This window comes from Dipodomys ordii, unplaced genomic scaffold (genome assembly GCF_000151885.1).
Source record: "Dipodomys ordii isolate 6190 unplaced genomic scaffold, Dord_2.0 Scaffold125, whole genome shotgun sequence".
NCBI classification, from domain to species: Eukaryota; Metazoa; Chordata; class Mammalia; order Rodentia; family Heteromyidae; genus Dipodomys; species Dipodomys ordii.
Genome location: NW_012267341.1, coordinates 1,271,578 through 1,297,540, shown reverse-complemented (window position 1 = coordinate 1,297,540; position 25,963 = coordinate 1,271,578). Strand labels below are relative to the sequence as shown.

The 25,963-nt window shown below is 42.5% G+C and overlaps 2 protein-coding genes across 2 annotated transcripts in view; both read right to left on the bottom strand.

Annotated features, from left to right (window-relative positions):
• The window catches only part of Ckap5 (cytoskeleton associated protein 5), a 110,650-nt gene extending 107,436 nt beyond the window's left edge, over positions 1 to 3,214 (bottom strand). The window contains exon 1 of the mRNA XM_013029963.1: positions 3,153 to 3,214. The gene's annotated coding sequence lies outside the window, so the exon portion shown is untranslated. The remainder of the gene's footprint in view (positions 1 to 3,152) is intronic.
• A 10,799-nt stretch (positions 3,215 to 14,013) lies between these two features.
• Positions 14,014 to 25,963, bottom strand: part of Lrp4 (low density lipoprotein receptor-related protein 4) — a 69,976-nt gene continuing 58,026 nt past the window's right edge. Inside the window, exons 35-39 of the mRNA XM_013029962.1 lie at positions 24,912 to 25,047; positions 22,647 to 22,714; positions 21,687 to 21,774; positions 20,087 to 20,228; positions 14,014 to 16,280 (exon numbers count right to left, since the gene is read on the bottom strand). Of these exons, the coding sequence (XP_012885416.1) occupies positions 15,948 to 16,280; positions 20,087 to 20,228; positions 21,687 to 21,774; positions 22,647 to 22,714; positions 24,912 to 25,047 (767 nt within the window). The 3' untranslated portion in view covers positions 14,014 to 15,947. The remainder of the gene's footprint in view (positions 16,281 to 20,086; positions 20,229 to 21,686; positions 21,775 to 22,646; positions 22,715 to 24,911; positions 25,048 to 25,963) is intronic.

Here is a 25,963-nt window from a genome sequence, read left to right as displayed (position 1 = left end):
GTGCTGTGGCTCAAGTGGTAGAGTGCTAGCCTTGAGCTGAAGAGCTGAGGGACAGTGCCCAGGCCCAGAGTTCAGGCCCCACAACCGGACCCCCCCCCCAAAAAAAAAAGAAAGAAAAAAAGAAAAACAAAAGGGGTGCATAGGAGAAGATTCTGCCCAAAATTTGTTCTTAAATTCTCTTAAACAGTAAGGTTCATATAATACAACCTTAAGAGACTCTGAAGACACACTACTTATATTTAAATTTCTATCATTTAGTTAAATAATTTTGCATAATCTTTCTCAGTTCCCTCACCTGTAAAACACAGAAGATTTAAAAAAAAGAACCAGGTTCTGGTAGCTCATGCCTGTAATCCTAGCTACTCAAGAGGCTGAAATCTGAGGATCACGGTTCAAAGCCAGCCCAGGCAGGAAAGTCCATGAGACTCTTAGACTCTTATCTCCAATTAACCACCAGAAAACTGGAAGTGGCGCGGTAGCTCAAGTGGTGCTTGCCTTGAGCTGAAGAGCTGAGGGACACTCCTAGGCCCAGAGTTCAAGCCAAACAACTGACAAAAAAAAAAGAGCTTGGCACTGGTGGTTCATGCCTGTATTCAGGAGAATGAGATCTGAGGATCAAGGTTTGAAGCCAGTCAGGCAGGAAAGTTCTCCTTTTTACCTACAAGTAACCACCAAAAAGCTAAGTGGAGTTGTGGCTCAAGTGGTAAAGTGCTAGTCTTGAGCAAAAGAAGCTCAAGTATAGCATAAAGCCCTGAGTTCAAGCCCCAGCATGGGTTGTAAAAATTAAAATAAATAAAATGTGGCACCAGAAATCATTCAATAAATGCAAGCTACTACTAGTAAAAATATTTATCAATTTACTTTATTCAAGGACCAGTACTGAAGTAGAAGTTGGTGTATATGAAAGATTAAACTGTCAGATTCCCTAAGTCAGAGGATTGGCCTTTTTTTCCGACTCATCTCTGTGCTCCCCAAACCTAGAACAATGCATAAATGAACAAGACCCCATCATGTCAAAGAAGCATGAGAAAGCCTGCCTTTACTGAAATATGAAGCTTTCATACCTCATCATTTTTAACACTATCCAAAGGTATTGTTGTTATTCATATTTTTAAACTTTTTATTGTTATTATAAAGGTGATGTACAGAAGGGTTACAGTTACACAACTTAGGTAGAGTACATTTCTTGTTGGACAATGTCACCCCTTCCCTTGTTCATAATATTAAGATATTCACTATTGCATTTATAGCTGCTACTAGAACTATCAATTATAGAAGACTATCTTCATAACTGAACTTTGGTGATCAAAACTTTTGTTTTTTGTTTTTGTCGGTCGTGGGGCTTGAACTCTGAGCTTGGGCACTGTCCCTCAGCTCTTCAGCTCAAGGTGAGCACTCTACCACTTGAGCTACAGCACCACTTCCAAGTGGTAATCGAAACTTTTAAAGTATTAGGCACTGTGGTTCACACCTATATTCGTAGCTATGCAGACTGAAGGATTTGAGGCCAGGCCAAACAAAAAATTCAAGAACTCATTTTAGTCAATAAGCAGTGTGGTAATATATGCCTGCCATCTCAGCTACTCTGGAGGATACAGGTAGAAGGATTCAGATCTAAGGTCAGAACTAGTAAAGATCTTGAAACACTATCTGAAAAATAACCAAAGCAAAAGTATTGGGGACATAGTGCAGTAGAGTGCCTGCAAACCAAGTGTGGGGTCTGGCGTTCAAACCCCAGTATCACCAAGAGGAAAACAAAACAAAACTTTAAAACTGGCAAAGTATAGGGCCTACTGTGATGGAATACCTTTACTTGCCATTGCCTTACGTGACCTTACATGGCCTTTAAAAACCTGTGAAAAATTTTTCCTCATAAGCTTACCAACTAGTTCAATTTGTTCTGTCAAAATTAACTGACCTCACCTTTACATCATTATTTTGTAACATTATAGTCTGTCCACCCGAGAAACGTTTCAAAAGATTGTTAGCTTAATTTATTGCTTGTTAGGCCAAAGGAGTTTTCAGGGTGATGGAAATAAAGAAAAGAATCGCTCACCTTTCTAAAAATGAGTTTTCAGTTACTATAATTATGCAAAACGTAAGAGAGACGCATCATATCTGGGCCAAGATTCGAAGTCCTGGTTCCCATGAGCATTCAATTAGAGCCATGCATCAATTTGGGGCAAGTTCTGCAAAACCTTCCCCCCTCTATTGATGCCGAATGAAAAACTTCATTGTTAAAAGATTCGTGAACGTGGATCTCTTTTCAAACACACAACAGCCACTCTAGCAATATTTCTCCTATCATTTTCTATGCAAGGATGAAAACGAGTTAAAGCTCGTCTGAGGACGACGACGGTGATGATAATTTGACTGCAGGTAGCGATCTCATCTAGCAGTGGGGGTGGGGGGGGAGGGAAGGGGAGCCAAAAAGTAAGAATCTAGCTTTACTGAGCTCCCCCACATTTAAGCAGCAAGGCCTGCTTAACCTACACTGCTACGCTATTGTATTGCTCGTCAAAAGCTTCAGCGCAGCAAAGATACTTGAACTCTCCCAACCCGACACCTTACGGGCAGAAGCCATGCAAAAGGGCGGACCGGAGAAGGTTCAGAATCATTCAACTCGCCGCCGGTAGGGACACGGTTGTGAGCGAGAAGGCCAGGCCCCGGTACCACTTGTCCTTGTCACGCTCGGAGGCGACCCGGCCCTTCACCACCACCACAATCCTCACGGGCTCTTCCTCATTCATTCATTTGGCAATATAAGACGACGCTCCCTCCGTCAGGGCCGGCTCGCGAGGCCCCCGCCCTAGTCCTGGTGCACCTCAGGTCCAGGAGCGGCCCGGCGCCGCCCGCATCCCCTGGGCCTCGGCCTCCGGCGCCCGACTGCGGCGCGCTCTGGGTCATCCGAATCCCAGCCCGGCCTGCACCGCCCGCGAGCGCCCACGCCCCCCCACCCCCGCCCGCCCGGCTCGCCGCGGGTCTCCTCCCGGCCTCCGCCCCGCTACGCCGCCTCAGACCTGCCGGGTTCGTGCCGCAAGGCAGGCGCGCGTCCGCGGAGGCCTCCCGCCCGGGGTTCAGGGGCCCTCCGTGCGCGCGACGCCCGGTTCCGAAGGCCTAAGCCAGCTGGGTCGGGCTCATCGTCCACTCACCTCCGCCGGGTCAGAACCGAGGGGCCTGCTCTAAAGCCGTTTGAAACCGCTTGGGCCGCCGCACACCCCGCAGTGTCCTCGTTGTTGATTGGTTCGCGGCGAACCGCCTGCTGCCCTTTTATTGGTCCATTTGAAAGGGCTGTGGGCACGCGCCGCCTGCCGTCTTAAAGGGGCAGCGCGCAGCCGTGTTTGTCTAGTGACCTGAAGCTTAGCAGCTCTCGTCCGGAACCACCGGAGACTGGAAAGCTACTTACAACCCTGGGAAGAGTGAAAGGTGTGTCTAGAGCTGTACATCTTCAGCTCTCAGCGTATTTGCTTTATTTAATTGCAGATGGTTAAATCGCCGCGACACTTGACTTCTGTTTCTGAGACCTTGCATTTACAAATATTGATTATGGTATTCAGTGCTGGAAGAAAACAAGAGAGGAGGCTGGGATGTATTGGAAGTATTCGAGAACGCTAGAGTCTAGTCTTGTACCTGCTTTGAGCTAATCACTTTTTTTTTTTAGTAAATTTGGGGTTTAGTTTCCTTTTACGTAAGATAGGATAACGATGATGTTTTTCTTACAAGTTTAATATTAGATTTAATATGACGAATGTCTCCGAAATGCCCTTGTGAACTGTAACTCATTCTACACACATGCTTGTATTCCTTTTATTAAAATGAGTGGTTTGGTGAGTAGACTCCTCAAAATTATTGTTTACCCCTACGCTCAACATTTCTTTCCTTTTATTTTTCTTTCTTTCTTTTTTTTTTTTTTTGTTGGTTGTGGGGCTTGAACTCTGGGCCTGAGCACTGTCCTTCAGCTCTTCAACTCAAGGCTAGCACTCTACCACTTGAGCTACAGCGCCACTTCTGGTTTTTCTGATCCTTTATTGGAGATAAGAGTCACAGGTAGTTTCCTGCCCGGGCTGGCTTTGAACCGAGATCCTCAGAACTCAGCCTCCTGAGTAGCTAGGATTACAGGCGAGAGCCACCGGCACCCGGCTGCTTCAACATTTCTATGAATAAGATTAAGGCCTTACTCCCAACGTGTTATATTCAGTGATTGAATAAATAAAACATAAACCCATCGCTGGATTCAAAGTAGTATGAACATTATTTACAAATGAAATATTGCAGATGTTTAGCAATGAAAGAAATTTGATGAAAAATATCTGTGAAGGACTTTTTTGTGTGCAGGCATTAGGGCTTGAACTCAGGGCCTAGACACTGCCCCTTAGCTTTCTGTTCAAAATCGGTGCTATACCACCTGAGCCACAGCTTCACTTTTGGTCTTTTGGTGGCTAATTGTAAGTAACAGTCCCTTGGACTTTCTTTCTGGGCTGGCTTCAAATTGTGATCCTTAGATCTTAGCCTCTTGAATAGCTAAAATTACATACTAGAATCACTGTGCTTGGCTAAGAGATGGATTTTTTTTTTTTAACCAGTCCTGGGATTTGAATTCTGAGCCTGAATTTTGAATCCCAGAGCTCCTTTTGCTCAAGGCTAGCATTCTACCATTCGAGCCACAGCTCTACTTCCATCCATCTTTTTCTGCGATTAATTGGAGAAAAGAGTCTCAAGGGCTTTCCTGCCTAGGCTGGCTTAGAATCATGATTCTCAGATCTCAGCCTCCTGAGTAGCTAGAATTATAGGCATGAGCCACCAGCACCTGGCTGAGATGGACTTTTAATCAGATATTTGAAGTACATACAGGAGCTAGGAATATAAATCAGTGGTACAGCTTTACCCAACATTGGTGAGGCTGCAGTTTGATCATAACCAAGACTGGAAAAATTAAAAAAAAATTAAATGTTTTAGGGCCTATAGATTACCAACAGGCTAAATGATGGCACTAGGATAAGCAAATGTAAATAAAACAATTACTGTTGCTGGGCGCTGGTGGCTCACGCCTGTAATCCTAGCTACTCAGGAGGCTGAGATCTGAGGATCGCAGTTCAAAGCCAGCCCGTGCAGGAGAGACCGTGAGACTCCTATCTCCAATAAACCACCAGAAAACCGGAAGTGGCGCTGTAGCTCAAGTGGTAGAGCGCTCACCTTGAGCTGAAGAGCTGAGGGACAGCGCCCAGGCCCAGAGTTCAGGCCCACAACCGGACCCCCCCCCCAAAAAAAAAAGAATGTGGCTAAACTACACAAATAGTATTATTAAGAGAAAAAAAGCAAATTTCAAACAAGCATATGTGGAATGATTTTATTAAATATGGTTATAAGTGAATATGTCTGAGCACACTTAAGATAGAATATTCCTAGAATTTCCTTCAGAAGGGGAAATCCATATTTTGCCACTGATACGTTATTCATATATATTTTATATATTCATCCATAAAATATGTTATTATGTATTCATATATATGAACAATATATATTGTCTATATATGTATGTATATATAGATGTGTGTTGCATATATATGGCAAGGAGACTTTCTAGTAGCATGAAAGTAAAAGCCAGGGCACAGAGACAAGGAAATACATCATATATATGGGATTGCATATACAGATTTGATTTCAGGACAAGATTCATACTGAGTAATAAAACACAAGATTGACAGAGAAAGTTAGGAGCAATTCTTGGAGGCCATTGAATACAAGGCTAAGGAAGTTATATTTCACAAAGTATGTAAAGGGGATCTATTTTTGAACAAGGGAATAACAAAAACTAAGGCTTTGCTTTGGGAAAATGAGTTAGCTTGATTAGCTAGAATGAGTTGGAGTTGGAAGCCTGGTTTGGAGTCCAATATAATAGCAGTAAAAAGGATGAGAGCAGATTCAAAAATAAAGGATTTCATAAGCAATTAGATAAGTTGCAAAAGCAAGGGTGGGACCCATTTAGAAAGATGAGTCAAAGAGAGTGCCAGGACTGGATCCCAGAGTAAGAGGGCAATAATTGCCTAATGGAGGTAGAACATCAGAAGTCTTTCTAAAGAGGAAGGTGGGGAGTTTAGTTTTAGGCTTGTTTACAGTACCCGCTGAAATGGAATCATTCAAGCAGGCTTAGAGGGAACCCGGGCACTCCTGTAATCCTAGCTTTTGGGAAAGCTGTAGCTGGGCATGGTGATATTGCATGCCTGTCATCCCAACTACTATAGAAAGCTTAAAATACATAAATCATAGTCTAGGCATACATCTGAGGAAGGAAGCAAAACCATATCTCAAAAATTAACAGATACATCCATTTTCCTGCAAATGACATTTTTTTTTTTTCATGCCAACTCAGGGCCTAGGTGCTATCTCTGAGCTGCCTCTGCTCAAGGCTAGGGCTCTACCACTTGAGCCACAGTGCTGCTTCCAGCCTTTTCTGAGTAGTTTATTGGAGATAATCTCACAGATTTTCTTGCCTGGGCTGGCTTCAAACTGTGGTCCTCAGATCTTAGCCTCCTGAGCAGCTAGGATTACAGGTGTGAGCCATCGGTGTCCAGCACAACTCAATTTTTCAATGGCTGAGTAATATTGCATGGTGTTACATGTGTATATGTATACATGCATGCGCACATGTACACATACACATGCATGCATATATGCATGGTCTATATTTTTTCTTTTTCTTTGCCCAAACATCAATTGTTGGGCTGATTCCACTGTCTGACTATTATGAACAGAGATGAAATAAATGAAATTATCTTTTTTTTTTTTTCCAGTCCTAAGGCTTGAACTCAGGGCCTGGGCACCTAAGCTTCTTTTGCCTCAAGGCTAGCACTCTAACACTTGAGCCACAGCGCCACTTCCAGCTTTTTTTGTTTATGTGGTACTGAGGAAACGAACCCAGAGCTTCATGCATGCTAGGCAACCACTCTACCACCAAGCCACATTCTCAGTCCAAATGCAATTATCTTTTCTCTTTCTTAATTTTCCTTCAGACATATGCTCAGATATATAGCAGGTCATAAAGTTGGTCTACTTTTTGTCGGTTTTTTTGTTTTTTTTTTGTTGTTGTTTTTTTAGGTCCGGTCGTGGGGCCTGAACTCTGGACCTGGGTGCTGTCCCTCAGCTCTTCAGCTTAAGGCTAGCGCTCTACCACTTGAGCCACAGCGCCACTTCCGGCTTTATTCTTTTTGCTTATGTGGTGCTGAGGAATCGAACCCAGGGCCTCAGGCATGAAAGACAAGCACTCTACCACTGAGCCATCTTCCCAGCCCCTTTTTGTCGGGTTTTTTTTTTTTTTGGGTCGGGTCGTGGGGCCTGAACTCTGGGCCTGGGCACTGTCCCTCAGCTCTTCAGCTCAAGGCTAGCACTCTACCACTTGAGCCACAGTGCCACTTCTGGCTTTTTTTCTTTTTGCTTATGTGGTGCTGAGGAATCGAACCCAGGGCCTCATGCATGCAAGGCAAGCGCTCTACCACTGAGCTACCTTCCCAGGCCCCTTTGTCGGTTTTTTGTTTGTTTTGTTTGGGACCTGGACTTGAATTCATGATTCTTGCTTTGCTCATTGGTTAATGCTCTACCACCTGAGCCACACCTCCAACGCCCATTTTCAGTGTTTTGAGGAGCCTCCATACTCATTTCTATGGATGAATCTTGAGATCATTGTGTTACATGTAATGTATAACAAAATGAAATACCCAAATGCTTTGAAAAAGTAGAGGAGGAGAGAGGGGAAGAATGGGAATATTGTGGAGGGAGTGAATTATTCAAAGGATATTGTGTGCATGCATGAAAATATCACAATGAAGCCCCCTCATATTTATATTATATTATAAACGTATGTTAACTCAAAAATTTAAAAGGAGTAAAGTCATGCATAAAAGGACTGGAGATGAGGTTTAGCAGTAGAGTGCCTGCCTAGCAAGCCTGAGGCCCTGAGTTTGGACCCCAATACTGCCCTACCCCTCAAAGAAAAGACAAGCTGGAAGTTGGGAGACTAGATTAAGACTTCAATGAGACCACAGGGGGAAGAAAGTAGAGAGAGCAGAAAGTTAGATGAGGACAGATCCACATGAAGGAAAGAAGAACCAATCAAAACAAACGATCACCTTTTGAGAAATGAACAAGGAATATATACAAATGGTCTTCTTTAATCATGGGTCATTGGCACATTTATTTTAAAATTACCAAAAACAACCTGAAGATTACATTAAAGGAGAGGATGACAATGGTTACCTGGAATTTGCTCAAGAGAGGATGTGTACAGCCTGGGTGCTGGAGAGTTTTAGAACAATTTGGCAAATTCCCTCCTCATAAGAGAAGATAGTTATTAGATGTCTGAATCCACTCATTTATTCACTCAGCAAATACTAAGTTATGTAGTATGTAGTACTGTTCTAGGTACTTGGAATAATCAATGAACAAAATAGATCAAACACACACACACCACCACCACCACAACAACAACTTTCACTCAAGGAGCTCATATTACAGTGAGGAGACAGAGATGTTCATTATATAAATAAGTTTATACTAGGAAATATGTGCGAGGGAAAAGAAAAATAGTAATACAGGATATAAGGGATAGGAAAGTAGGGTTGGAAAGACTATAATTTTTCAGAGTGGCTAGTGTTTAATTGAGATTACATTTGAGCAAAGACTTGAAGGCAACAAAAGGGTATGTCTGGAAGGAGAAAGTGTGGGTCAGAGGGATTAGCTATACGAAGGGCCTATGTTGGGAGCAAGCCCAGCAGGTTTTAGGAACAGGCAGGCCAGTATAGATGAAGCAAAGTAGTAGGCAGTAGGAGGGAGTTGGGGATAAGTTGGGATAATTGAGGAAGAGAAGTGTGACAGATCCTGTAAGGACTTAGCAAAACCTAGTACTGACTTGACCCATCATAGATATTCAATGAGAGTTGGGCCAGTCATCTTTTGCAGTCTAGGATTATCATTAAATAGCACTAATATCTGTTTTTCTTGTTTTTGCCAGTCCTAGGGCTTGACTTTAGGGCCTGGATACTGTCCCTAAACTTCTTTTGCTCTTACCACTTGAGCCACAGTGCCACTTCCTGCTTTTTGTTTTTCTTTCTGTTTATGTGGTACTGAGGAATCAAACCTAGGGCTTCATGCATGCTAGGCAAGCACTCTACCACTAAGCCACATTCCCAGCCCTAATCTCTGTGTTTAATTATATTCACTTTAATGCAGGGAACTTTTTTGTGTCTGTGCTGGTCCTGGTGCTGCCCCTGGGCTTTTTTGCTCAAGGCTAGTGCTCTAACACTTGAACCACAGCTCCACTTCCAGCTTTTAGATGGTTCATTGGCGATAAGTCTCATAAATTTTTCTGCCCATGCTGACTTTGAACCACAAACATTAGATCGCAGCCTCATGAAAAGCTGACAGGTGTGAACCACTGGTAGTTATTCTACATATGAAGTATATCCACAGGGCAGTGGGCTTTATAGATCAAAGTAAATGTTGTATTTTTATAAGCAGGAAACTAATGTCAAGCATTGTGGCTGCTGAGTAACTGTTTTGAACATTTCTAAAATACCTGATTGGTGCTCATTCCATTGTTAAAAGCTACACTATGGTTGAAGCATTGTTATTGTGGGACATAGATCTTTATTTTCAGGCCATGAGTTGTAGCTTTAATGATGAACTCCCTTTCATCTTTCAATCCAAATGTCTGTATTATTCCCTGGAGGTAGCAGTGATGACTTAATACAGATTTCAAGTGGCTATGCTTCGTACTTAAATTGGCTTCTAAGGTTGTAAAGCCTATCCTAGCTTGCACTCATTTAAGAGGTACCAGTTCAATGAAGGAATAGTTGTTGGGTTTTTTGTTTTTGTTTTTGCCAATCCTGGGGCTTGAACTCAGGGCTTGCACACTGTCCCTGAACATCTTTTTTTGCTCAAGGCTAGCATTGTACCACTTGAGCCACAGTGCCACTTTTTGTGTTTTCTGTTTATGTGGTACTGAGGAATTGAACCCAGGGCTTTGTGGATGCTAGGCAAGCATTCTACCACTACCACCTTACCAGCCCCATAATTGTTTTTCTTTTCTCATAACCCATGTGTTCACTTTTCACAGCCTTCAAAAGTGCAGCCTTTAGGGCTGGGAAAGTGGCTCAGTGGTAGAGTGCTTGCTTTGCATGCAGGAGGCCCTGGGTTCGATTCCTCAGCACCACATAAGCAGAAAAAGCTGGAAGTGGCGCTGTGGCTCAAGTGGTAGAGCACTAACCTTGAGTTGAAGAGCTGAGGGACAGCGCCCAGGCCCAGAGTTCAGGCCCAAAAAAAAAAAAGTACAGCTTTTGACCACAGAAATATCAGCCTCACTGAAGAGGAAGAGGCAGAAGAGAGATAGGAACCTTATTTGTAGACTACCAAGAAGTTGTTTAAAGGATGGACAGAAAACTGAAGGGAAAGCCAGGACATGTGAGTTCTTTGTTCTTGGGTTTTATGTCTTATAAAATCAAGTAAGTAGATTGTATAGCTTGGGGCTTAGCCCTGGGTTTAAACTCAGACCCTTCATTAGACTGCTTGGATGTTTTAACACTATGCTAATGAATTCAAAGTTGGGAGTAGAGCCTTCCTTGATTGGAAACTGTCCCCTATGCCAAGTTCTGTTTGCTTCTGCCAATTGTTTGAGAGGCTGATCCAAAAAGAAAACAAATGGGCCAGGCTTGGAGACTCATGCTTGTAATTCCAGCCACTTGTGAGGCAGAGAACAGTAGGATTATAAATCAAGGCCGACTCTGGAAAAAAGTCAGCAGACCTCATTCCAATCAATAATTTGATGTGGTGGCATGCATCTCTGGGAAAATGTAAATAGGATTATGGTCCAGGTAAGCAGGGGTAAAAACATGAGAATTTGTCCTCCAAATAATCAAAAAGTGCCAGAGGTATGGTTCTAATGGTAGAGTGCCTGTCTCCTAAGTGTAAATTTCTAAAGTCAATCCCTAGTAACACTAGAAGGGGAGGGGGAAAAGAGGGGAGGCAAGAAAGGAGGGGAAAAAAGGAGAGAAGGAAGACAGGAGGGAGAGAGGGAGAAAGGGAGGGTTTAAAAACAGACTCCCTTAAAACACCCTCTAAAACACATTCTATCAGTGGATGGGCTAAGTCATCTTACTGTATGAAAAAAGACAGACATTCTTAGTCAAAAAGAGAAAACAAGGTGGGAATGTGGCTTGGTGGTAGAGTGCCTGCCTAGCATACATTAGGTCCTGGGTTTGATTCCCTGGTACCACTTAAACAAACAAACAAAAAAGTTGTGAAAAAGAGAAAACATTTTTTTGGCGGGGTGGGGAGAGGGTGTGGGGTGCTGGAGATGGAGTCCAGGACCTTGTATATGCTAGGTAAGCATTCTTTCACTGAGCTCCAGCCCCTCAACCACATTTTTTTTCCCTGTTGGTCCTGGAGCTTGAACTCCCAGCCTGGATGCTATCCTGAGCTCTTCAGCTCAAGATGAGTGCTCTGCCACAGCACCACTTCCAGTTTTCTGGTGGTTAATTGGAGATAAGAGTCTCAGTTTCCTGCATGGACTGGCTTTGAACCAAGATTCTCAGATCGCAGCCTGCTGTGTAGCTAGGATTCCAGGCGAGAGCCACCAGTGCCTGGTTCAACCACATTTCTTTTATCATTATATCCATGAACTAAAGCTTGCTAGATTCCTTTGAATGTCCAAGCCTTATACTTAGAACTTAATGCATCCCAGCATGCCTCTTCTAAGTTTCTACCCATTACTGCCTTCTAGTCTTCTTCAGATCTATGCTTGGGGAAAGTATCAATTCATACCATGAAGACCTTCTTGATCTTCCCCTAGACCAGAGATATTTTCATATTAGGTTTCAGTTTGTTCATATTATAGAGCCGTAGTGTTTTATTTTGAACATATTTTTAAAAACTACATTGTTAGAATTTGACCCATTTTTTTGCCTACTTACAAGTTTTCAGGGTGTGTGTGTGTGTGTGTGTGTGTGTGTGTGTGCATGTGCACATACACAATGGTTTTGGAACTAGAACTCAGGGCCTGAATGCTGTCTCTGAGCTTTTGCTCTCCCACTAACGCCAATGCTCTCTCACTTGAGCCACAGCTCCAATTCTGGTTTTTTGGTTGTTAATTGGAGATAAGAGTCTCGTGGACTTTTCTGTCCAGCTGGCTTTCAGCCATCCTCCTCAGATCTCAGCCTCCTAAGTAAGTAGGATCACAGACAAGAGCCATTGGTGCTCAACAGTTTTATATTCACAGAACCTGGCCAGAAATTCCCAAACCTTGTTCCATCGTCAAGATTCCTCCTTTTCTTTCTTTTTTTTTTCCTGTCTGTTGTGGGTTTGGTTTTGAAGTGGAAGGAAGGATTGTTATCTTTGAGCTATTCCACTTGCTTTTGCTCTAGTGCACTTACCCCTTGAGAAAATTGGAAAAAATACACACAACAGTTTATATTCAGATCTTGTCACTTTAAATGGAAAAGGCTTGCAAGCCTTTCTTGCTTTCATCATTCTTCATCTTCTTTTCTGTCTTTTTTTTCTCTTTTTTTGAGAGATAATGTATTTAGGGATAGGCAGCTCCTAGTTCATAATCAAAGATAAACAAAAAAATGAGAAGCTTATGGTTTAGAAAATCAGTTATTGAGCTGGGCACCAATGGCTTATGCCTGTAATCCTAGCTACTCAGGAAGCTGAGATCTGAGGATTATGGTTCGAGGCCAGCCTCAGCAGGAAAGTCCATGAGACTTTTATCTCCAATAAACTACTCAGAAAAAGCCAGAAGTGGTGTTGTGGCTCAAGTGGTAGATGGCTAGCCTTGAGCAAAAGAAGCTCAGAGACATCATCTAGACTCTTGAGTTAAAGCCCCAGGACAGGAAAAAAAGAAATAAAAGAAAAACAGCTATTGAAACTTAACATTAAATTCTACATATAGCATTAAGACTAGCACAGTTGGGGCTGGGAAGGTGGCTCAGTGGTAGAGTGCTTGCCTTGCATGCATGAGGCCCTGGGTTCGATTCATCAGCACCACATAAACAGAAAAAGCTGGAAGTGGTGTTGTGGCTCAAGTGGTAGCTTTGAGCTGAAGAGCTGAGGGACAGCACCCAGGCCCAGAGTTCAAGCTCCATGACCACTACCACCAACAGAAGACTAGCACAATTTCCAATTTTCATGGGGGTGGGAGGTATCACATCCAAAGAACCTGAGTTCCTTTACTTCTGTTCCAGCATTGAAGTATAGTGGCTGAGCCATGAGATAGCAGTTTTATAAAATAAATGCAACTTTTGTAGTGCAAGATACAGAACCTAGGACCTTGTGCATTCTAAAACAAATGCTCTACCATCGAGCTAAAGCCTCCTATCCCCTCAAATCAATAAAATCTTAATGATCATTTGTCATTTTCTCAGAATATGTATAAAGATTGCCAGGCTCTTAACAGCCAGTGGCAGATTTGTTACTGGAATTCCTTGTCCTGATTCCAGTACATTTCTTACTATGTCAGTTTTGCCAGTAATTATTACTGCAAGGTAAAGTCACGTTCCATGGCATTGACGTCCTTAAAAGGCCTAGAACATACATAAAAGATACATGGTACAGAAGGCTGACAGTTCCTTCTGGTGCCTGGAGATGTCACTGATGATTATGACACTTTTCCCATTGAGTCTGGTCAGGAACTTGGGCAGCTATTACCAATGAATGAATGGACACTCAAGATGAAACTTATTTATCATCCTTCCTCTAGAGGGAGCAATAGTGTCATGAGCCAATGAACTCTGGTCATGATCTGTCTTCTTAAGATGAGCTGAAAACTCTCAACAGAAACTTCAGACCCTTTATTGCTCTTCAACTGTCCCCACATCCCTGAAGAAAGAGGTATTGTCTGCAAGCAGGTTTTTTCACAGCATAGGTCTGCCAGACGGAGCAGGTGCAGGATTAGTCATGACTCCAAGCCAGGCAAAGGTAATTAAGAAAAGCTAAATTTATATTAAATTATCATAAAGTCCTAAAATACTGAACATAGTGGTTAAATAACTTCAGAAAGTCCAATCTCTCCAAGTGAGTAACGTTAAAACCATTACACATGAACATGGGAGGATCACTTCCATTAGTTTAGGACAGAGAGATTTTGCTTTTTTTACAGAGTAAATCAGTGCTCAAATAGATATTTCCTCAAATATGTCCTTTCTACATTCTGAACAGCCCAAGTGCAAAAAATTCTTCCACCCTTCCAATCAAGAAAATGCCACTCTTTTTTTTCCTCCTCCCCAACCATGAATCTAAGAACTCTTTTAGTGCCTCTTCAAAGGTAAAATGTTACCATTTCCTTCCAGAATTGGCATTCCCATGTTCCCAACTTGGTGCACAGAAAAAGTCTTCTTGGCCTGATTTAGTTGGTACTGGGGGCTGACAGTAGGGCTAAAAGCTTCACATCCGTCTCTAGTGGTCTTAGAACTGACCAAAAGATATTTGATCATCTTTTTCACTCATACCCCTTTTGATTGCTGAGCCCTCAATACAAATAACCATGGGAGAGTCTTCAAGAAGTTTCTCTTAGAAATCCTCTCCTCCATTCACAGGCCTGTGTCATCTCTCCTGCCACTTCTAATTCCTGGATAGAAAAGAACTTTCCCTGGGCTGGGAGGGTTCATCCATGGTTCTTTCTACCTTTCTACTTACTCACCCCACCACTTTAGAGACTGCTGATGTCACAAGGTTAGGTCAGAAGTAAATTGAGCCCTCCCTAAAGTGGAAACAGAGCCAGGGAAACATTTTAGGACAACAAGAAGTCTCAGCTCCACTGATAAATGCCTGAGACCTCTGCTCTTGTAAGCATGAACCAATTGGTGGCATCTCAGTGTCAGAAAGAAGTCACTTATGGCCAGGAAAAGAGTTGGCATAAGAGCTCACCTGAGAAAGAACATAGGAGTTTCAACTTCATGATACTTGAGTCCCTGGGTATCCCCTATCTCTAATTGTTCTTTTTGACCATTTATGAAAACTTCAGGACTTTCTTGGATCACTTCCCTCAGAGTCCCAGAGAATGGGGGCAGGGGTGGGGGGAGATTGGCAGAACAATGAAGTTTGGGTGGGATGCTGTGTTTGGTCTAAGAAGAGTTCCTTAGATATTTTGGAGGCTCAGTCTCCAAAGCTCATTATTCACTGAAGCCACTGGCTCATAGCCTGTTTACTTAAAGGCTTTGAAAAAGTACTGACTGGTGGTGGCACCAGGAAGAAATTCCTATAAGTAAATAGCCATAGGATAGGGCTTCTAGTCATCAAAGCTAGAAATGGCTCCAGATATTCCAGCAGGAAGAACAATAGCTTGAGCCACACCCACATCTCACCTATATCTGCAAAGTGAAAAATAATGTCCACTGCCAGCAATGGACAGTACACCCAGACCCAAGAGCCCCCAAAAGCTTTTTCATATTATCAACCCACGAGGCTGGAGGTTTTCTAGATACCCAGACCAGCTGGGTGGACTCTTCCATTTTCTCTCAGGCTTCATCCATTACCTTTCTCGTTACCCATGACCGTGTGCCCCAGCCCCTGGTGGTCCAGTTCTCAGAAAAGCCATTATGTCAGCTGTAATGGCAGAAGAGTGCAGCCCTGCATCATCGGCTGCATCAGGGCTGTGGGGCAGACACCAAGGGTACCAGGGGAAGGGGAGGTGGGCTCTACACTGATCCCAGTCTCTGGGGGCACAAGATGGAGTGAAAGAGGTGAGTTGGTGGTAAAAATCCAGTCTACATTCTTGAGATGTGCCCTCATTTCTTGTGCCCGTATTGATATGGACTCAGATGGAAAAAGAGCTCCCGTGGATGTCTTGGGAGCAATTTTGGGATGGGAGGAGGAAGATGAGCACATGGAAAGGGGGCCTGCTGTATAAGCGAGCGCAGGGACCGGAAGTCCATAGGGAAGAAGAAACAGGCAGGCAGGGACATTTAGACCTGGCTCTCTGAGGAGAGCTTGCGTTCATGTTTCCAGCCTGTGTCTGGCAGAGAGCCCCGTCTTTCTGGAGTGGCTGCAGTGTGGACGCTGCTACACTCTGATTGCTCTTCCTGTAGCAGCTGCTCTCTCTCCGTGTCATCCAGGGAGCCAGAACTGGCCTGGATGGACACTGTGTCTGTCTTCATGCATACATGGTCTCGCAGAAGGCCCCCCCGAGAGCTTCGCAGCTGCTTAAGGTCATCCCACTCTGCATCATCCCCAGACAGAAGGCAGATTCCCTCCACAATCTTGATCTTCTCCTTGGTATAGTTGTGGTCAGGCCCACCCTAGGGTGAAGAATGGGGACATAGTTAGACGTCAGTCAGTTGGCTTTCGACATAGGGTTTTAAGATGAGCTGGGGTAAGAGAGGGCATGGAACACAAAAACCCACAACTGAATGAGGAAAGAGCAAGACTATGAATCCTCGCCTCATATATGATTACCATTATTATACAGGGAGAAGGAGAACCATGACTTCTTCTAGTCCTGGCTATGCTGCCTTTGGGCAAATACTTAACATCTGTAAAACTCAGTCTCCCCATCTGAAACGTGGGAAGAAAAAAGCATTTGAACTTCACAAGCAATTTGTCTAACTCTTTTTTTTTTTGGTCCAGTCATGGGGCCTGAACTCTGGGCCTGGGCACTGTCCCTCAGCTCTTCAGCTCAAGGCTAGTGCTCTACCACTTGAGCCACAGCGCCACTTCCGGCTTTTTTCTTTTTGCTTATGTGGTGCTGAGGAATCGAACCCAGGGCCTCAGGCATGCAAGGCAAGCACTCTACCACTGAGCCCCCTTCCCAGCCCCTTCACAAGCAATTTCTATGGGGTTAAATGAAGCAACACATGGAATGCAATTGTTGAGGTGCTGGGCATAGGATGCATGGAAAACATGTTAGCTATGGTTACGTGGTTATTATGGTTTATTAAAGGGACATCATGTTGATGTAAATAATCAAAAGCAATTGGCAAAAGCAATTCAATATACATGTACTGAGGATTTTGAACTACTTTATGTGCTGGTTTGTTACATTGTTACTGTGGTTTATTAATGGGACATCCTGCTGATGTGAATAATCAAAAGCAATTGGTAAAGGCAATTCAGTGTGTATGAATTGAGGATTTTGAACTACTTTATGTGCTAGTTCTTAATGATCTCTTTCTAACTTTGTTCAGGGGAACACTTCGAAGGTAAGACAGGAAAGCTCTCAAAAATTCTCCTATTTGGATTCAAAATGTGCATTCAGTGAGGCACCTTAACTTGTAACCATTTGGGGCAGGCCTGCTTCAATGAGCCGTGGGAGCATTCCCAACCAACTTAGATTATTCCAAGGATAGCCCTGACTTTTGTCGGGCTGCTTCATTTATGGACTCCTCAAAAGATAGCTTCACTCCCAGTTTATGGGGGATGTCAAGCAACATAGTTTGACTTCCAGGAGCAAATAGGCCATAGTTTGGGTTCTGTCCCTGAGATAGTGTCCCTACCCAGAGCCCTGCAACCACTGCTTTATATTAGTATATTCCAAAGGTATTTTATTGAGCTCCTACATGAAACAAAGAAAAGGTGCTTTGATGATGATCCCTGCTTTCTAGGAAGTAACAAGTCTGCTTGGTCATGCAGAAAGAAACAACAGAGAGCACAAGCATACACAGGTACCCATTCACCTAGCACACCCTCTAAACAGGAATTATTGTAAAACTAAAATACAGGCCACTTTGAGTTGTCATCACAGAGATGCACGGAGTGAGTCAAGGAAAGATGGGGCACATGGGACTAGCAATTTTAAAGATACCACTCCCTCTACACACACACACACAGCAACAGGTACCTGGAATCAGGAGGCAATCAGAAGAGAAAGGGTGAAAGGCTATCAGAGGGGTGAAAGAGGTGCTGAGGAAGAAGCAGATAATGGAAGAAAAGGGGTCACACAATTATCATTTCTTTTTTGATGATGATGCCAAGGATGGAACCCAGGGCCTTGTGAAAAAGCTAAGCAGGTGCTCTACCACTCAGCTACATCCCCAACTCCTCTTTTTATGTCTAACTACTGGCTTTCATTATGATTACCCCACCCTGGGGTGTCCAACCCTATAGAAATCTAAGAATCTTCAATCTTTCTCAGACATATTGAGGAGTTTATCATTTCTATAAGTTATCTATGAATAATATTTTTCTCTCTCCTCCTCCTTCCCTTCTTTCCTATTTTCTCCCCCCTTTTTTTTTCCTCCTTCCCTCCCTCTCCTCCTCTTTCTTTAGGTAGTACTGAAAATTGAATTCAGAGGCTTATACCTGCTACTTATACTGTAACATGAGCCACTCACCTAGCCTTGAAGGTTTTCCTTGCAACTACAATGAAAGTGTTTTATATATGGTAATTTCTAGTTCCAAAAAGCACAGAATTGCTGTATAAAGTATAATCATTATGCATGAATCCCTGCTGGTATGAGAGTAGTTTTGACTGTTCAAGACAGGCCTGACTACGGTCTTCTTAAGTAACAACTCCTGGTGAAGGCTGTAGGATTTTAGAACACACAGGTCAGAAGTGGTGCTATAGCTCAGGCTCCAGTGATAGAGTGCTGCCCTTGAACAAAAGATGCTCAGGGACAGCACTCAGTCACAGAGTTCAAGCCTCCGGACCAACAAAAACAACAAAAAAAGTTTAGAAGACAGGTTAAGAAAATTTGAAATTCCAAACTATATATCCACTGTGGAAAGGGAACTATTTTTAATACCTAAATATTCAGCAAGTAATTTTCTTTTCTTTTTTTGGTCCGGTCATGGGGCCTGAGCGCTTGTCCCTCAGCTTTTCAGCTCAAGGCTAGCACTCTACCACTTGAGCCACAGCACCACCTCCGGCTTTTTTCTTTTTGCTTATGTGGTGCTGAGGAATCAAACCCAGGGCCTCATGTATGCAAGGCAAGCGCTCTGCCACTGAGCTACCTTCCCAGCCTCCAGCAAGTAATTTTCTACTGAAGTAACAAAGCAGAAAGACAAAAGCAAATAAATTGTCAGCATTTTAGAGAAATCTCTTAAAGACCCTGAGATAAAAGGAAGGACAGGTAGAGAAAAATCAGCTATTCTCAGCCATGTTATCACTAGCTTGGATCAGAGACTAGAAAAGGGAAGCTAAGTGTGTTTGTTCACACCTGTAATCCTAGCTACTCAGGAAGCTGAGATTTGTAGGATTGCAACTGAAAGCAAGCCCACATAGAAGTTCATGAGACCTCCATCTCAAAAATAACCAGCTAGTGTTTTGTGATAGAACACCAGCAGAGCAAGCAGCTAAGCAGTACAAGGCCCTGAATTCAATACCCCCACATACACATTAAAAGAAGGAGGAGGAGGGGGAGGAAGCCAAGGAGGAGGAAAGAAAGAAAGGAAGAAAGGAAAGAAAGAAGGAAAAGAAAGGAAGAAAGAAAGAAAGAAAAGGGAGAAAGGGAGAGTCCAAGAGATCTTGGGCTTTTTTTGGGGGGAGGGAGGTACAGTATAAGACAGCCCCCTTGTTTCAGAGTGAAACAGAGAAATGACAGCTCTAAAAAAAGAAAGAACAGCTGGATGCTAGTGGCTCATACCTGTAATCCTAACTACTCAGGAATCTGGGGATCCAAGTTTGAAGCCAGCCCAGGCAGGAAAAGTCTATGAGACTCATTATCTCTAATTAACCAGCAAAAAGTCAGAAGTAGAGCTGTGGTTCAAGTGGTAGTGTGCCAGCCTTGAGTGAAAAAGCTAAGCGATAGTGTCTGTGCCGAGTTCAAGCTCTTGTACTGGCACACAAAAAAGTGAGAACCTATGACTCAGAAAAAACATCTCCTGGCAGGGAGATCCATACCACTGCTTCCAGACCTAATCTTTCAGGAGCTGTTTTCTCATCTTGCTTTCACTAGGGTCCCTCAAAAAATCTAGATTTAGGTTTCTAAGGAAACCTAAATTATACTTAATCCTTCCATTCACTCTAATTTCCCAAATAGCAGATGAGACCATTATCAGCCCTTACTGATCTATTCGGGAAACTGGAATGTAATTCCTCACTACCTATATCTGCCCTTAACACTCCCTCCTCCCCCCAAACCCCTTGAATTTAAAGTTCCACATTTACCTCTTTTTTATAACACAGTTGATTGTACATGGCTGGTTTAGGGATAGCTTCAATTTTTACTTCCTGAGTGGAAGTTCGGTAGGAAGGGTTGCTGTAAGTCAGGTTCTCCATTCCAGGATCAGTAAATTTGGATTTTTTGTGTCTTTAGAAGAAAAACAAGAAGAAATTAGTTCAGATGTTTATGAGAGTTATTACCTGGAAAAGTTGTAATGTGTTTTTAATTTAATATAATTTTATTGTTATTAAGTATTAGAGGGTTATCATTTCATAAATCAGGTAATGAGTGCCATTTTTTTTTTTTTTGGACAATGTCACTGGTTCCTTCGCTGGTGGCTTTCACCTGTAATCCTAGCTATGCTCAAGAGGCTGAGATCTGAGGATCCTGGTTTGAAGCCTGCTCAGGCAGGAAAGTCTCCAATAAACTACTCAAAAACAAACAAAAAAAACCCAAAAAACAAAAAAACAAAACAACAAAAACAAGCCAAACTTTTTGTGTTGTGACTCAAGCAATAGAGTGCTTGTCTGGAGCAAAGTGCCCAGAGTTCAAGCCCCAGGACTGGCAAAAAAAAAAAAAAAAAAAAAGTTTGTGGTATTGACAGATTAAATAGGATATATTCTGTTGTAGCAGCAACAGAAGAATCCAGACTTTTGTTGTTGTTCTTTTGCTGTAAGCTGTGTTTAAAGCAATTGGAGGAAAATACAAAGAAAAAGGCACACAAAAAGATCCTAAATTGAAAGCTGAGTGCTGTTGGCACAGGCCTATAATCCTAGCTACTCAAGGAGCTGAGATCTCAGGATCATAGTTCAAAGCCAGCCCAGGCAGGAAAGTATGTGAGACTCATTATTTCTAATTAACCAGCAAAAAGTCAGAAGTAGAGCTGTGGTTCAAGTGGTAGTGTGACTACCAGAGAACCAGAAGTGGTGCTGTGGCTCACCGTGAACAAAAAAGGTCAAGTACAGAGCCCATACCCTGAGTTCAAGCTCCATGACTGACAAAAAAAAAAAAAAAAAGATCCTGAGGTGAAAATGACACATTCAACTTTCCCAAATGATTGCTACAGAGCAATACTAGATCAACCAACATTATAGTAGAATGTTATATTTGTGTAAAGAGACAACAGTTATTTCTAGTATGTAACAAAAAGGGTTGCTTTGCTATGGTCTTGAGGAAATTGTGACTGAGAAATAAGAGTTAGTATACAGGTTTCATTTTTTTTCTTCCATTGCTGTCTCTTCTAGTGCTCCAGCTAGGGACGCAAAATTAAAATGAGTCTGTTCACGGGCTGGGTCGGTAGCTTAGTGTGCTTAGAGTGCTTGCCTAGCATGAATGAAGCCCTGGGTTCCATTTCTTAGTAGCACATAAAGAGAAAAAGCTGGAAGTGGTGTTGTGTCTCAAAGTGGCACTATGACTCAAGTGGTAAGAGCTAGCATTGAGTAAAACAAGTTCAGGGACAGTGCCCAGGTCCTCAGTTTAAGCCCCAGGACTGGCAAAAAAAAGGCTGTTCAGATGTTGAATCAGTGTATTACATAACTTCAGCAGATCCCAGATATACAGTAAGGACAAAAGAGTGGAAAGCCTTTACAGCAGAACTGAGCTCACCTATATAGCATCAAAGCTGCAATAACCACCAAAATCAGCAGAATACTGAGCAATCCACCAATGGCATAGCTGATATGAAGTCCTTCACCTAGGGAGAAAAGATAGACACTAGCAGGAACTATTGGCCACCTTCCAGATGGTGCTGCAGAAGATGAAGAGCTTCTGCAAACTACCAGACGATAGTGGAGGTTCTTACTACTCAGAGGTAAGGCGCCACAGGAGGTAGAATGAGGAGGCCAAGGGAAAAAAAAGCTCACTGCCAGCATCTCCAATCCCATTCACTCTGTGGCTTAAAGCAAGAAGCAAAACTTCCAAGCCTATGTTCTCTCATTAGTTAACTATAAACAATAAATTCCTGATAGGGCCAGTAGAGTCAATGAGAATGTATCTATATACAAATTCAGTAGCCACCACCCATCATATACTTATTTTGCATTCTGCCATTCAGTTACCCATGGTCAACCATAGCCCCAAACATTGCTATAATGCAAGAAAAAAATCAAGATGTTTGGAGAGACAGTGCACATATTCATATAGTTTTTATTACAGTATTGTTATAGTTGTTTTATTAATTACTGTTGTACCTAATTAATAAAGGAGACTATATCATAGTTTATGTATGTATCATGTACATATTTATAGTACATGTATAGGAAAAGATATAGTGTATAGAAAACTCAGTACTATCTGAGGTTTCAGGCTTTCACTGGTTGCCTACAATGTATCCCAAATAGATAAGAAGGACTACTGTTCCTGAACACATAGATATGTAAGATACATCTTGCCTATCAAATGCTTGCCATATAGAAAGCAGACCATGAGCTGTGGCTATTTTATCTCTTTATGTATTTAGTCTATGAAAAATAAATTCATCTCCCGGGGGAGTCCTCATGATTTATCAGGGGAAAGAAAGAATCTTTACATCTTCTTTTCTGAAACAGTTGGATCAACAGGACTTACCTGGGGCAGCAGGTATGGCTTCATTGGAATGTACACAGAGGCCCAGCAGGGCATCCCTATCTGAGCACCTGTGAGCATAAAAAAAAAATGTGAAGACTACTTGTTATTCACAGGAGATCTTGTTCTCTTATAGGAAGGAAAGAAAGGCCTGTGAGTGGGCTTTCAGGTTTGAAAATGTACCAGGTGGAGGATATTAGAAATATACTAAGGGCAGGACCAGAATAGAGAAACCAGTGTGAATCAGTGATTATAAGCCATTACACTATGGTTACACGTGTTTTCACTTATGAACCTTTATAAATGAAAAGCAAGTTTGGGAGTGAGCTAGAAGTCTGCAGAAAGACTACTAAGGACATCAATGCCAGGATTTCTTTTTTCTTCTTCTTCTTTCCTTCCTTGCTTCCTTTCTTTTTAAATTTTGTGAAGGTGCTGGAGCCTGAACTCAGGGCCTGAGTGTTATATCTTAGCTTTTCACTCAACACTGGCATTCTACCACTTTTGCTCCACTTCCAGCTTTTTGGTGGTTAATTGAAGATAAGAAGATTCTCATGGATTTTCCTGAGAATCTTAGAGTCATGTCCTCGGCACCATGGGCTAACTTGGAACCATGATCTTCAGATTTCAGCCTCCCAAATAGCTAAGATTATAGACATGAGCCACTGGCACCCAGCCAGCATCAGATTTTCTTAAACTATCAGAATGACTAGGAAACAGCCATAAGCCAAGCAAATCTAACTGGTTAAGGATTATCTCAAAGTCTTTATATCATGAGATCTGAAAAACACTTTCTTCTCTTCTTTCATCAGAGAATATGCAAGAAATCCAGAGAGTGCTCAGAGAACTAATTTGACATACTCAGAAGGTAATTTCTTCATGGCAACGAATAGGCAATTAATTGTACCTCCTAAAAGCCAGGAGAAAAACTACCTGCAACAGCACAAACAAAGATGCACTGAAGGTTCAAATAGAACTCTGGTCATTAGAAAAGATCTAAGAAGGGAGTCAAAAGTTTTCCAAATAAACTTAGGGCCTGAGGGTGTACTTGCAGAACATGTGAGGTTTGATCTACAGGAATGAAAACTTCCATACCATTAAATTCCTAAAGAAAGCCCAAGATTAATAATAATTGATAGTACTTCAAAAGAAAAGTACATGTACATACTTGAGTTGTTGTCTTTACTTCAGAGAGAGTGCACATAAGCAAAGCTATTTGATTGTGTACAAATCATAGAACTCTGGAGACACTCACTTTAGATTCCTCTTTTGAAATTATTATATTTCTGCTTTCAGAATTGAAATCAAGTGAGCCTGGTGCTGGTAGCTCATGCCAGTACTCCTAGCTACTCAGAGGTTGAAATCTGAGAATCACAGTTCAAAGCCAGCCCAGGCAGGAAAGTCTGTGAGACTCTTATCTCCAAATAACCACCAGAAAACTGTAAGTAGCACTGTGGCTCAAGTGGTAGAGCGCTCACCTTGAGCTGAAGAGCTCAGGGACAGCACTCAGGCCCAGAATTCAAGCCCTACAACCAACCAAAAAAAAAAAATTTAAATCAAATGTTAACTACCTTTTAAACCCCTTTAATTTTATTGTTTGACATGTGTGTGTGTGTGTGTGTGTGTGTGTGTGTGTGTGAGTGTGTGTGTGGTGTGTTTGTGTAAGTTGCTAGGGATTGAACTCAAGGCCTTGTACTTGCTAGGCAAGTGCTTTGCCATTTAAGCTGTGCCTCCAGTCCTGAAATATATTTCATACTTGACTAAGAACTACCCGAGTTTGTACTTATTTAATGTGTGTATGGGTGTGTGTGTGTTTGTGTGTGTGTGTGTGTGTGTGTGTATGCATGCATGTTTGAATGCCAGGATCATTATTAGCTAAGGCCATCACATCCATAGGAGACCTTTTTTTTGTTCCAAGTTATAAAACTACAACCTCATAGACCACTACAGGACAAGACTACACACTAAACCTGTGACATGTGACCAAGGAGAACATCTAGAGGAAGAGGGAATAATGCATGTGCAAGACTCTTCCTGAGTGACTTTTCTTTAAAACTGTACTTAAAAAATTTCTTGCCCTCAAAGCTAAAAAGGGATTCATTTGCAACAATCTACAAGTCTAAATATCACCTCCTATCCCAAAATAGCAAGGACCGGGGGTTCATCATGTGATGCCAGGATTATCAAGCTGGGACACCGGTCCTGTGCCGGGTTGGGGGAGCATGGTGATTGACATCATAGACCCCCCCCACACACACATCCTGTACTTACCTTCCTCCCACCTCTTCCAGAGATGTGCGGGTCCTAATGGTAGAAGAATGCAAGGTGGTGGGCAATGTATTGGGTAACACTGGGCTCTTTTCACTCATGCTGGTAGCTCTGGGGGCTGGGGGCACCAGGCCGGGTACTAGAGAGAGAAGAAGCTTGGAGTAAGCTGTTGGAATCTTTACATATAGTTCTTTTATACACACACACACACACAACACACACACAAATAATTATTTTATTTTATTGTCAGTCATGTAGCTTGAACTCTGGGCCTGGGTGTTTATCCCTCAGCTTTTCAGCTCAAGGCAAGTGCTCTACCACTTGAGCCACAGCACCACTTCAGTTTTCTGGTTGTTAACTGGAGATAAGAGTTTCACGGCCTTTCCTGCCCAGCCTGGCTTTGAACTATGATCCTTAGATCTCAGCCTCCTGAGTAGCTAGGATTATAGACGTGAGCCACTGGTGCCCGGCAATTACTTATTTTATTATGACATACATAATCTTTTTTTTTTAATGATCATAGGGCTGATTCTATGTATAGTTCTAAGAGTGGCGGCTGTAGAACTTGACAAAGCAATCTTTTAGCTGCTCTAATCTCCAAACCCCAACTTAATACTATAAATAAAAAGGGTTTAGATTCAATATTAATAGTTCTGGATAGGCTAGCTAGTCCACAAAGGTCAAGAGTAAATAGTTAAGCACTGATTTCAGTTCCCATAACAGGGCTCTGTAATCAAGAGCCCTGATTCTTTTTTTTTTTTGGTCTTGGGGCTTGAACTCATGGCCTGGACACTGTCCCTGAGCTTTTGTGTTCAAGGCTAGCTCTCTGCCACTTCGAGCCACAATTTTCTAGTTGTTAATTACAGATTAGAGTCTCACAGACTTCCCTGCTAGGTCTGGCTTTGAACCGCAATCCTCAGCTCTTAGCCTCTTGAGTAGCTAGGTGTATTAGCGTGAGCTACTAGTGCTGGGCTAAGAGCCCTGATTTCTATGGAAGTGAATGCTACAGATCAGACAAACCCAAGTCTAAGCAATTCCAAGACCTCATTGCTTAG